Here is a 13370-nt window from a genome sequence, read left to right as displayed (position 1 = left end):
GATATTATTACCAGTTGATTGAGAAGAATATGTTTTCGGAATAATAAATGCTGCATGACTAAGCACATAGGAAGTCCGATTTGATATGTAAATGAAAATATTGATTGTCAGATAAATTTCATGATTCACCAAATAAAGAATGTCAAGTGTGACATGAGATACATTGACTTTTTGGCGGTACGAAATTCGCCGGGTAAGCTAGTTATATTATATTAAATTGTTAAAAACATTGTTACAAATCACTTTTTTTACCTAAACTTTGGGACAACTTTCATAAATATTATTGCAGTTATCCTTTTTTTATTACATTTAATTTATTTCTTCTTTAAATATTCTATTCATTATTTATTTTTATACTTATTATTCAACACTCCTTTTCTGCGTAAACATCAATTCACAAGAATTTGATTATGAAAATTGAAGTGAAACGTGTTTTTATAACGAAGAGCAGATGAGCTCCAGGGATATCATTCCCATTAACTCTTGAACGTGAGACTGTGAAATTCTCAAATTGTGATAAAGAATGAAAAATTCAAATGTAACATAGAATGCATTGACCATGATTTTTTTCTATGGAAATCTAGAGTTATTCGCTTAAAAAAGGGGTACTTTCACGTTAGAAAAGTAAAGTAAAGATCACAGAAAGAAAGTTGAAGACAAAAAATTAAAATTATATAGCTAGTCACAGAACATCTATTGTTGACTCACCCCACAACAGCATATTTTTCAGTTCCAATGATGAGAAAATGAGACTGTCTATTATTTGTTTGCTCACTCATTTCATCAATTTCTTCTTTGGACAACGAAAACCTTCCTGTAATCAAACGGGAAAACAATAATAGAACTTGAGAATAAGATTATACGCATGTTAGAAGACAATATAAATGTTTAATTCTTTTTATTGATAAAAATACACATCAATTTACCCGTCGCATAATCCCTTATACTATTTATACGTTCAACTATAGTAAATGCTTTCAATAATTTTACTTCATTAACATCTAGTAAACACCAATTTGAATATCAGAGTAATAAACTAATAAATAAAATTCTAGAAGACTTTATTAAGGATAAAATAATAAAAACCAAATTGAGATTAATAAAATCGTGGGTAAAACAAAACTATTATTTCAAAATTGAGAACTGAATTGAAATGTCATAGAAAAACATTGGGGAAGACAAAAACGGATAGAATACGAAACACCAGAATAAGAGAGGAAGTTGGCATGAGAGATGTAAGTGAGAGGATAGAAATGAGGCAGCTTAAATGGTATGGACATATACAGTGGATGGATGACAGTAGAAAAGCGAAACAGTTTGTGAATGTGAGAGTGCAGGGAAGGAGAAGTGTAGGACGACCGAGGTACTCATATGAGGACAGAATTGAGGAGATTGGAAGGAGAAGAGGGAAGACTGTTCTGGAGATGAGACGAATGGCGATGGACAGACGGGTATGGAAGAACTGGGTCGAGGCTACCCCAACGCTGTAAAAGCATAGTGGGGAGAGACAGAGAAGAAGAACAAGAAGAAGAAGAACAAGAAGAAGAAGAACTGAGTTGGCTGAATCACCAATTTTGGCAATTATAATTATTAATTATTGTGTAGAAATTATTAGAACTCGACAATTATTATATTATTCTACTGGACATTTATATTTTGTTTATCAAGTAACAACTTACTTGAATTATTGATGGAATTCAACATCCATAGATTATCATTCATCAACAGAATTGTTTCATTTGTACTGCTGTTATTAGGTTAAAAATGTATTTCTTATTCTTAGAACTCGTGGCTGGAGCTCAAGGCTTCTTTTTCCAGTCACGCCAAAATGTATTTTAATGATTAGGCCTATTTTTTTTGTAAAAATATTTCTTGTATTTGGCAATAAATTCATTATTGATTCTTTCTATTATTAGTTAGTCATCTGTTATCTATACAAAGTATAATTACAGTGGCGTATCAACAAGAATTTATTAGATTCCATAAAAAAATACACCTTTATTAAAACTAAACTATAAGCCTTAAACTTATATACCTTAAACTATATTAAGCAAACCCAGGCTCTATCCAACGGATATGGTTTTTAGTGATTTTGAGGTCATGACTGTACGTCAATTATACATAAAAACCGTAATTGAGTACTTAATAAAATATAGATCCGATTTTCCTCTCACAATAAACTCTACTCTTAATTATTATAATCTAAGGGCCACTGCTAACAAATATGTAACCTATAACACTAATATTGAATGTATAAGGAGGCAATTAATTTACATAGGTACTAAAATAATAAACCTCATTCCAAATCACTTTCTCATGGACAATAAGATCGGCGGAAAAATTAAACTGGATATAAAAAACTGGACATACAGTAATTTCTTCTTCCATTTAGATATATGACTCGAGATTTCTTCTCCAGCATTTTTTTTTTCATCATTTTTTTTCATTTTTCAGTGGACTCGCTTACCTTTATTTTGAGTACCTATTCCTCTGTTTTCTTCCTTCCCCCCATTTCTCCCTTCCTTTTTTCCTCATTACTTCTCTTCTCTTCTTTGCCTGCTCATTACATGGGAAACCATAGTTGGCTAGGTATCTTCCTCTCTTTTTTTTTTCTCTTCTCCAACACACCCAAACACTGAGCCCATGGTTTTTTATATTTGTAACATTTTATTGTGTTTCATTTGTTTCGTAAATCTTTGTAATTCTGTTTTGTCTTGTTTTGTGTGTTTTTAATAAATTGAATTGAAATTATTCATTCCATTACTGTTACTATACAAATCTCTATAAGGATATAAAATAGGACAATTTGTGTACTACACAGGTTCTGTCTACTCTAGTATACAGTATGATTATCACTCAATACCACATATAAAAATGAGTTTTTCTTCTTTATTCCTTCTCGAAGTTCAATATTATATTAAATGTTTACTGTTTACAAACTCGAATTAAAGTTTATGATTTGTTATTATTGTAGTATATGTAACGATATATATGTTATTATAATATAGTTATATTTATAAAATATAACTATATGAAAAATGTTATTATAAATATGTAACGACTCAGCACTGTTTTCGAGTGTGATCACATAGAGAGCAGAGCGGTCAGGCGTTCTTGGAAAATGAAAGTAATTATTGATTTGGACCAAGAGAGATACGCTTATCAAATTGATACTGGAGATACAGATACTGGATTGATAAACCCAACTAGAACTCCTGTATTTGACCGCTGCCATTTTGCCCATTGAAACAACGTGTACCGCAGAACTCAGAACGTCTAACCTCTCCTTGGAAAGAGCACACTAATTATTGACCACCTACGTTCAGTTGAATACGGCTTATTTCGTTTTCATAAAGTATAATTTGTTGTAATATTTCCCAATATTCCTGGATTTTAATTGTGTCAATTCTGATTACCACAAGGCTCAGTTCTTTCAGCCTATTTATTATCTTTGTGATGCGAATTTAATGTGTTTTTTTTTGCTATGCAGACGATACGGTACTAGTCAGTTCGGATAATTCATTGGAGGATCTGAATAGTATAAGTATTTACATTTTGAGTTTTTTATCTCTTATCTCTTTAAAAGTGCACACACACTTGCTCAGGGTGACGTTAAATTCTCATTTTTTTCTTTTAATATAATATTTTGTATTATTGAAAAATAATATCTCTCTTACAATTGATTATGATTGTGCGTTAATACCTTGCTCGGATATATGATTGACGAGCTGCTGGAGGACAACAGGCACATCGGTTTGTCGCCAGGTCTCATTCTCCAGGATGAGAGTAATCTTCATCATCTGCTCGATGTGGAACTTGTGCATGAATCGGTTGGCCTGCGACTTGAACGCGGCGCGCAGGTGCGACTGACTGGGCTGCTGGCCGGGACACATCTGCTCGCAGTTGACGCTGAGCGACTCGACGTGACGCGACAGCTCGCTGAGTTGCGTCAGTGTGGCGCGCTCTGCCAGCCAGTGGAATGACATCTTGCCGGTCTCCTCTCCTCCGCCTCCTCCTCCTCCTCCAATCACCGCCTCCTCCTCTGGCCACACCAGCGACCGGCTTGACAGCAGCTGCGCGCATCTGTCCTGTTACCACACACATAACTAAATTCAATTCATAACTCACAAAAATACAAAGGAAAAATATACAATATATATAAAACAATTACAATAATAGTTATTGTTACTTTATAGTGAATCCAGTGTAATATTTTTGTTTTCTATCCAGTGTCTCAACCGTCAAAATTCAAAAATTCATAGTTTCTGTTGTTTTTAAGTGAAAAAGGACGAAGTTTCAGAGAAGTGGAATCATAACCTCATTTCAGACTTTTTAAATATTATCTAAATTTGGGAGAGAAATAGTACAACGAGTATCCTTAGTTTTACTCTCCCATTCAGTGCTTTCTTGTGAAAAAGATAAAAGGATTCAAGACAAAATTGCTAAGATGATGTAGTGTGCTGGAAAAAAGAGGGGAAAATACCTTGTCAACTATGGTTTCCCACGATAGTCACGTCAAGTCGAGTCAAAAATGGGTATATTTCCAAGATTTTAAATGTTACAGTGCTTAATAATTAAAATATTAAAGATATACAAAAATAAAATACAATTGATGAGATATTCTATAATACCATATCATACCCAATGATTACAGTGTATTAACTGAAAAATAATTTACAATTTCGTGGAAATGCGCCAACATAGAAGCCTCAGAAATCTTTCTCTTAAATATTTCCTAGCTATCAATGATTTTTCAAGTAAATAGGAATATTTCTGTAAAGGATTTGTGGAATGTAAGAGGAATCAGTAACGGAAAATGTTCGAACCAGTCTATCTCTTAGTTGTTTCCAGTATTCTTGTTGTATTGGAACTGCAGTGATTGTGATGTACAAAGGTGTTTTCTGAATTATTATCAATGTGAATAAATAATATTTTCAGATAGAGCTGCCTCAAGTTGAAGACATTAAATTCATTAAATAGGGCATGCGTTAGATATTCATTTATTCATATGCAAATACAATTCAGGTAAAAACAACAGGATATCTAGGACCTTTTCCAAAAGCTGCTTTTATGATGAATTTTTGTATTACATTTAGTTGCAAAACAGATATGTATTCTCCACCCCAAGCTATTATACCCGCCATAAGCAATGATTGACAGTAGGCGAAGTAGCAGAGAAAAAAGAAGCATTGAAAAGGTTGCAACCAAGCATCGTTATCACAAAACTGTAATAGTACGATATTTATTCATTGGCATGCAATTAAAATTACTAACTAAAAAAAAGTTAAATTAAATTTGATTTTAGCATCTCTTCAAATGACAATCATCAGGTGATTGTTTATCTATTGTAAATACTGTGCGTTCGGAAATTCCCTGTGCACCAAGTGACATGACGGGAATAGTTTCACGGTTAGGTTGGTAGCGCTGTGCTGTTGCCGAACACAGCGAGACCTGTTAGTCGTCGAGTTGAGGTTATACGTGTTTCACTTATTGAAGTTCTGTTGTACATCTTTTGTTGTTGGACACGATGGTTCTTTCAGTAGGCGAGCGCATTTTCCTCGTTGAATACGTATTTCGTGAAGATGATAAGTACAGTGATTTAGTGAAGCGTAAATTTTCTGAAAAGTTTCCAGATTCAATTATTCCTCACCGTAATGCAGTACGAACACTGATTGAAAAATTTCGGGCAACTGGCTCTGTTGAGGACGCTGAACGTAGTGGTAGGCCCCGTAAGCTAGACGAACAAAAGCTACTGGACATTTCTGATTCTATGGCTCAAAGTCCCAAAAAATCAATGCGTAAGTTAGCACAATAGCATGATATAGGAATTGCTACCGCATATAAAGCTGTCAGACAAGAGCTTAACCTATTCCCATACAAAGTGAGGTGTGTTCAAGAGCTGAAACCTTCAGATAATGACAAGAGGCTAAATTATTGTCATTGGTTTCAACGTTTCATTAACCAAAATTCTGAAGACATTCTTGACGTAACGTTTTATAGTTATTAAGGTATTGAATAATTTTTTTTTGAAATGCTTAGTCATTTCTTTATACATATTTTCATTTTTCCCTAGTCAAAATTCCACTGCACAGCGACTTTCCGAACGCACTACACCGGATGTAGTACATCATATTCGAATAGCATGTTGAACAGAGCTTACTCTCTATTTTTATTAGGTTATTGATAATTACTTCTTTGTTAACTTCTATCTAGATATCATGAATTACTTCTTCCACAGTATTGATCATGACTTCTAACATTATCACTGTGAAAAACAACAATCTCACCTTACATTGAATTATACAAACCATAATATACATTATATGATATATATATATATAATGCAACAAAAAACAATTTAAAACCCACTGCCTTATACGAGTATAAAATTATCTATAATCAAATTATCATAATTGAATTTCATCTTTTCAGCAGCCATATGTATTTTTAAAGTAAAATTATCATTGCATTTTATTAGTTTCTCGGAAAGAGATAATGTATTTCTTACAAAGTAATTTATTAGGGCTACCTAAATGCTTAAATTATAGAAAATCACTAGTACTCTTGTCATATTTCAATGCATTTCTTATTCATTTTTGATCCAATTCAGCTTCATTAAAAAATATCTGCAGATGTAAGTGGAAATGTGTAAATGAGTGGAAACCAAGTTATAGGCACAATTAGAATAAATCACATAATATGATACAGGTTATTATTTAACCATTTTCAATACAACCTTTCTACTTGAAAGAATCAGAGGGGTTCAAAATCAAATCTTGTGATGTCTCAAAAAAGTGAGAAATGTTTAATATAACGACTAACAGGGGTTATTTTTATGGGGGGTGTTAGAGATATTTTACAGGGTGCAACATTGGTCTCTGTGGATGGGCGTGGTCACCCCTGTGAGAATGAAAATAATTAAAAGAACAGCTAATAAATACATTATTCATTATTTAATGTAGTGTTAAATGATTGTGGTATAAAAAATCTAAAAGAATGAATGTGGGAAGAACAGTGATAATGAGAGAACAGAGATGATGAGAGTGATCATAGTGTAGCCTACACAATCTAGATAGAAGTTATGATAATAGAGTTTAGAATTTAAATAGTTTCAAAAAAAATCAAACTGTTTATTCCTCAAAAACAAAAACACAATACATGTTATAGCAGCAATAAAACCCAAAATATACACAGTAGCCTATGTTGATATTATAATGTTATAATGTATATAAAATACAATTTCTAAAAATACACGACCATGATTAACAAAACTGACTGTTAAATTAATAAACATTGATAACTATTATTGCTGTTAACAAAAATAGCTATAAATAGGAGGAAGGTCCCAGCATGGGCTGTGCCTGTGCGCGGGGACCGAGTTGCATTGTATTTTGATCAAGTACTGCACCGTGTAATAGTTTAAATTATTATTTTTAAGAAGAAAAATAAACATACACACATATGTTCATATATGTATATACAGGCCTACACATACAAATGCATACCGTACATACATAGAGAGAGGGGAGAGAGAGAGAGAGAGAAAAAAAAAGAAAGAGAAGAATATAAGGATAATAAAAAAATAATGTAGAATAGGATCTAAAGAGAAGATATAATATAGAATTGAGAATACAAAGATAAAAATAAGATTGGAAATCATTGAAGATAATATATCAGAAGGGAGGATAAACTATGAAATGTATTTTTAAATATTAGGTAGTGGTGTGGGTTGACCTTAAAATATTTTTAGAAGATTCTCTACCAGATTGAATTGGCCATGAGGTAAGCATTCTTTTGTAGATAATATTTGTGCTTGGTAAAACAGTACGAAAATCTGTTGGGATATTCTGGTAGATAATGTGGATAAGATGGTGGGGGTTGGATGCTGCTGCAGATCTACTGATAGGGGGGACAGTTATCCCAACATTAATTCTTTATCGAGTTGGATAAACATGGTTTACAGGTTGCAACATATTGAAATTTCTTTTAAAACCAAACAAAAGCAGGTTCTTGATAAAAAGTTGTCTCAGGTCCAGCACTTTAAATGAATTGAACGGATCGGAGCACAAGAGCTGCCTTGATAATGGCCTTCTGGGTTATTTCCAAACACTTTACTGATGCATTTGTGGAACCTCCCCAGACTATAATGCCAAATTGAAGAATGCATTGTACAAATGCATAATACACCATTTTCAACTGTCCATGGTTGAGGATTTTGGACAACACAGAGAACACATAAATAAACTTCTTCAGCCTACCATTGATGTATGCAGTGTGAGCCGACCAGGAGAGCCAGCTATCAAAAACAACACCCAAATACTTGTATTTGTCGACCAGCTCAACAACTGGACACTGGCAGCCCTCTGCAACAACACATGTATTGGAATGCAAGTGCAGCACCCTGTCATGAACATCACCTTGAGTGCGCAGGGCTAGCTCCATGCATTTAGTTTTACCAACATTCACAGACAACTTATTGTGGTCAAAACATTGCTTGACTTTCTTAAGCCCCTGGGCAGCCACACTGTAGATATCCGCTCATGTAGGTCCCTCAAACAGCAGGGCAGTGTCATCAGCATACAAGAACATCTGTCCATTCTGGAGGTTTACTCTGCCAAGATTATTCTGATAGATCAGAAAGGGGAGAGGTCCCAGAGTGCTGCCTTGAATTACTCCGTAATCTATGCGTTTGACATCGCTCTCAACTCCATTCACTGACAACGTTTTAAATCAGAGAGGTAACTCCTGAACCAGCTCAAGGCATTTCCATTAACCCCAATACACTCAAGCTTGTTCAGAAGGATGCTCCTATCCAAGGAATCAAAAGCTTTGGCAAGATCAATAAAAACTAATAGAGCCTTTTAATACGATCAGTTAATTGGTGAACCTGGTCTGTGAGGCTAAACAGTGCATCATCCATGGTGAGATCACTCCTGAACCCAAACTGATTATCAATAAGCAATCCATTCTGTTGAAGGTAGTTACAAAGTTGAAGTCTCACACATCTCTCCAGGATCTTTGAGATAATACTCAATAGAGAAATAGGCCTGTAACTACTGCACTCACCCCTATTACCCCCCTTATGGATGGGCACAACCTTGGCGAGCTTGAAGGCATGTGGAAAGACCCCCTGCAATATGCTTGAGTTGACAATATGTAGGAGAGGGACCTTCAAATACTCCAAAGAGTCCTTGATCATATCTGCAGTGATACCATCACATCCAGGTGCTGACCCTCCTCTCAGCTCACTAACGCAGTTCACCAGATCCTGCTCAGTGACAGTCTCCAAACGAAAATTTGTTCTGGCCCTATAATCCTGATCATCTACCTTGCTATACACAACAGGAACCTTGCCAAACCAGCACCCAGTTCACAATAGTAATTGTTTAAATCATTAGCTACAGCCTTACAAGAATCATGAATATTATTATTGTTATTATTATTATTAGAATAAAATTATTATAATAGAATAAAATTACTTATCTTGATTGAGACCAATCTAAAAGAGAACGGAATAGAGTCATATGATATTCCAAATTATAATCATTTGAGTCACTGAAGAGAAGAAAGAGCTGGCGGAGGCATACTAATATATTATAAGAAAGAATAGAATATAAAGATAATAGATTACGATTTTCCTGCTAGTGAGTCACTCCTATTTGAATTCTCAATGAACAAAAAATATTATTTTATTGCAGTATTCTACAGGCCACCTTCAAAAAGTATTAACCAATTCAATGAGCAAATAGAGAATTGGCTGCAAACTGGACATGTGAATAACAAAAAGAATCTTATAATCATGGGAGATATGAACATTGATATCTTGGAGCGAAACATCAATCCACAATCAGAAAGCTATCTTAATATATTGTATACAGCTGGTCTGCAAAATGGAATAAAAGAGCCAACCAGAGAAGAACTGTATGCTGATCATATAACGTCTTCATACATAGATCACATCAATTCCAGAATAAACCCAAATCAGATAGAGACAATGATTATTAAAACAAAAATAGCAGATCATTATATGATTGGTTTCAAGCTGAATGGAATTGTAACAGAAACATCAGTGACAGATGAAAAAATAGAGATCATCTCGGATAGGCCTGTAGGAAATATGATTAGGAATACTAACTGGAATAATCATTTAACATCAAACGATCCAACAAAGATATATGACTCAATTGTTCAAAAATTTGAAAACATTTATGCAAAAGCTACAATAAAAATCCGCAATAAGAGAGATGAAAAAACCCAGCCATGGATAACCGAACACATTAAAGACCGAATCAAAATGAAAGATGTATTGTGGAACAGATTAAAAAGACTAAAAAGACAACCAAATAATAACCAATTGAAGAATGAATATAAAAACCACAGAAACAATCTAACTAACGAAATACGTAGAGTAAAGCGTAACCACTACTACAATAAAGTCAAAGATCATATCGGAGATGCCAAGAAAACATGGAATGCAGTTAACGAGATACTCAATTTAAGGAAGAAACCAATCCAGTCAATAATAAGGGGAAATTTCAAAATCGGGAAAGAAGAAGATCTCAATAAATTATGCAATAGCTTCAATGAACATTTTAAAACCAAGATAGGAGAAATGAACAGAAACATATCAACAGATGAGCTGTACGTACCAACGATTGAAACTGATGAACTTGACTTGAGAAACGAACCACATACCATAATAAAAACAATACAGATGAATAAATTACACAGTATAGTGAAAAAATTAAATAGAACTGCCTCTCCAGGAATTGATAATATCAAACCAAAACATATAAGAGACCATTTTGAATACCTAAAAAGAATTCTCCTTCACCTATACAACACAATAATTGAAACAGGAAAAATCCCAACGAAAATGAAAACAACCCTACTCAAACCTATTTATAAAAACGGACAAAAAAGATATTCAAAATTACAGACCAATAGGTGCAATCTCAATACTAATGAAAATATTTGAATTCATCATTCATGATGATCTTAAGAAATACTCCATTCAGCATAACCTACTAAATAGAAACCAATATGGTTTTGTTCCTGGTAAGTCCACAACCCAATTACTGGAGAAAGTGTCATACTCAATCAATAAGAATATAGATAGAAGAAGTTTGACCTTGGCAGTGCTATTGGACCTCAGCAAAGCATTCGATACGATTCAACATGAAATACTCCTTAAGAAATTGAATATAATGGGAGTATGTGGGATAGATTTGGAAATATTCAAGAGTTATTTTAGTAACAGGGAAACAATTGTTCAAATTGGGAAGAGCAATAGTACTCCAAAATCGCAATCTTTTGGGGTCATTCAAGGCACACCACTATCACCTTTGCTCTTCAATCTGTATATCAGTGACCTGAAAAACTGTGATTTCAAAGGGGAGGTCTACAACTATGCAGATGATACTATAATCTTATCTACACATAAAAACTTATCAGTTGCAGCCGAAAAAATACAGAGAGATATAAACACAATTACAAAATACTTTCATAACAATTATATCCATATAAGCAGTACAAAGACTAAAACAATAGTATTCCATAACCCAAAACTGAACATAGATACCATCGATCCAAACAATAGAGTAACTAGCCACAAATACGAATGTTTTAAAACTAACAACCCCTTGTACCTGCAACAAAATCAAACACTCAGATACAGTGAAGTACCTAGGAATGCATTTCGATTCGAATATGAAGTGGTTTACTCACTCACAAGTGTTGGCTAAAAAACTAAGGTATATAGCACATAGATGCTTCCAACTAAAATATCTGCTACCAATGAAAGCAAAACGTACAGTATACCTTAGCCTAGTGGAATCTCAAGTAAGATATGGAATAACCGTTTATGGACATGCTCCGAATTATATCTTGAATCCAGTAGTTCAACTGACTGACAGAATAAGAAGACATTTTTTCCAGAATCTAGACACAAATGCGATACAGATACTCAACTTCAAAAACTTGTACAAATTCATAATACTACAGAAATACTACTTCGAAAATAATTATAGACAGACCAATGAAAATAGATACAATACAAGACACTTGCACTATAGAACACCAGACTCTTATACAGAAATGGGAAAGGCTATACCGGAATACTTTGTACCAAACATCCTCAACAGCATCCTCAATCACCTCAAGAGCCTCAACACATACGCAGAAGTTAAAAGAGAAATAAAGAGCTATTTCATAACAAAACAATAGAAGAATAGAAGATCAACATATAACTCAATTTAACATATAAATGTAAAAATCATAAAACATATGTATTAATAAAAGAAGAAGAAGGAATTATATTATGTTTATGAACCTCTTGCGAATCTGATAAATAATGTATTAAAACAACACCCCAATATAAGCTAAAATTAGCTTCATGGGGTAGCCACAAAATCTTAATAATAATAATAGGAGATCTAAATTAATTCTTTCAGTTCGTATAGTTATCATTATTATTGTTATTATTATATTATGGAGATCTAAATAGATTCTCACGACATATGTGATAAAATATAAGATTGAATGAAAAAGACTAAGAAATTGTCAAAAAACCACTGATTTATTGATAATTAGAAAGACCGGTTTCGGTTATTACACCATTGTCAATCTCTGATAAACTCTGTGATTCGTGATCACAGCTGTGATTCGTTTATCAGAGATTGACAATGGTGTAATAACCGAAACCGGTCTTTCTAATTATCGATAAATCAGTGGTTTTTTGACAATTTCTTAGTCTTTTTCATTCAATATGAATAATTACCACAATATCAACTTCTCAACTACAGAAAAAGGGAAAATATAAGATGTTATTATTTTATGATCAATCTAATGTAAACTATCATATTATGTAATGTGAGAAAAAATTGAAAAAAAAAAATTATTATTATTATTATTATTAAGAAATGAATCAACCTGTAGATTTCCTTTGCAAGGTTTAGAACCAGATAATTCATTAATATGTTGCCACAGCAACTTTGGCTTACCATGAGATTGTAAAATTTTATTTTTGTAGTAGTTTTCTTTGGCTAACTTGATAGTTGTGGATAAATAATTCCGGTATCTTTTAAACTCATTAAGAAGTGCTAAATTGAAAGGCTGCAGCTTAACTCTTTTACTCAATTTGTCTCTATGTCTGATAGAGTTTATAAGTCCCTGACTGATCCAAGGCTTGATCTTTACGTTTCTGTGTCTGTAGCTAGATGTTATAGATGATGCCTCAATCAATTCCTTCATTTGGCTAAGAAAGATATGAGAAGATTCTCAAACAGGTTCAATTATAGCGACCGCATTCCAGTCATGCTCTCTGATTGAATTCATTAGTCGGATCTCATCAATTTTTTTTATAGGGTCCC

At 33.4% G+C, this 13370-nt stretch overlaps 1 protein-coding gene across 3 annotated transcripts in view; it reads right to left on the bottom strand.

The window, feature by feature from the left end:
* Positions 1–212: 212 nt before the first annotated feature.
* The window catches only part of LOC111046234 (vacuolar protein sorting-associated protein 54), a 66720-nt gene continuing 53562 nt past the window's right edge, over positions 213–13370 (bottom strand). Inside the window, exons 12-13 of one of the 3 annotated variants that reach the window (XM_039428178.1) lie at positions 3704–4088; positions 213–814 (exon numbers count right to left, since the gene is read on the bottom strand). In XM_039428178.1, the coding sequence (XP_039284112.1) occupies positions 705–814; positions 3704–4088 (495 nt within the window). In that variant the 3' untranslated portion in view covers positions 213–704. The remainder of the gene's footprint in view (positions 815–3703; positions 4089–13370) is intronic. The other 2 variants (XM_039428179.1, XM_039428177.1) reach the window with 2 other exon arrangements.

This window comes from Nilaparvata lugens, chromosome 5 (genome assembly GCF_014356525.2).
Source record: "Nilaparvata lugens isolate BPH chromosome 5, ASM1435652v1, whole genome shotgun sequence".
In the NCBI taxonomy this organism is placed as follows: Eukaryota; Metazoa; Arthropoda; class Insecta; order Hemiptera; family Delphacidae; genus Nilaparvata; species Nilaparvata lugens.
Note: the sequence above shows the minus strand (reverse complement) of the source record. Positions and strands in the feature narration are given on the sequence as shown.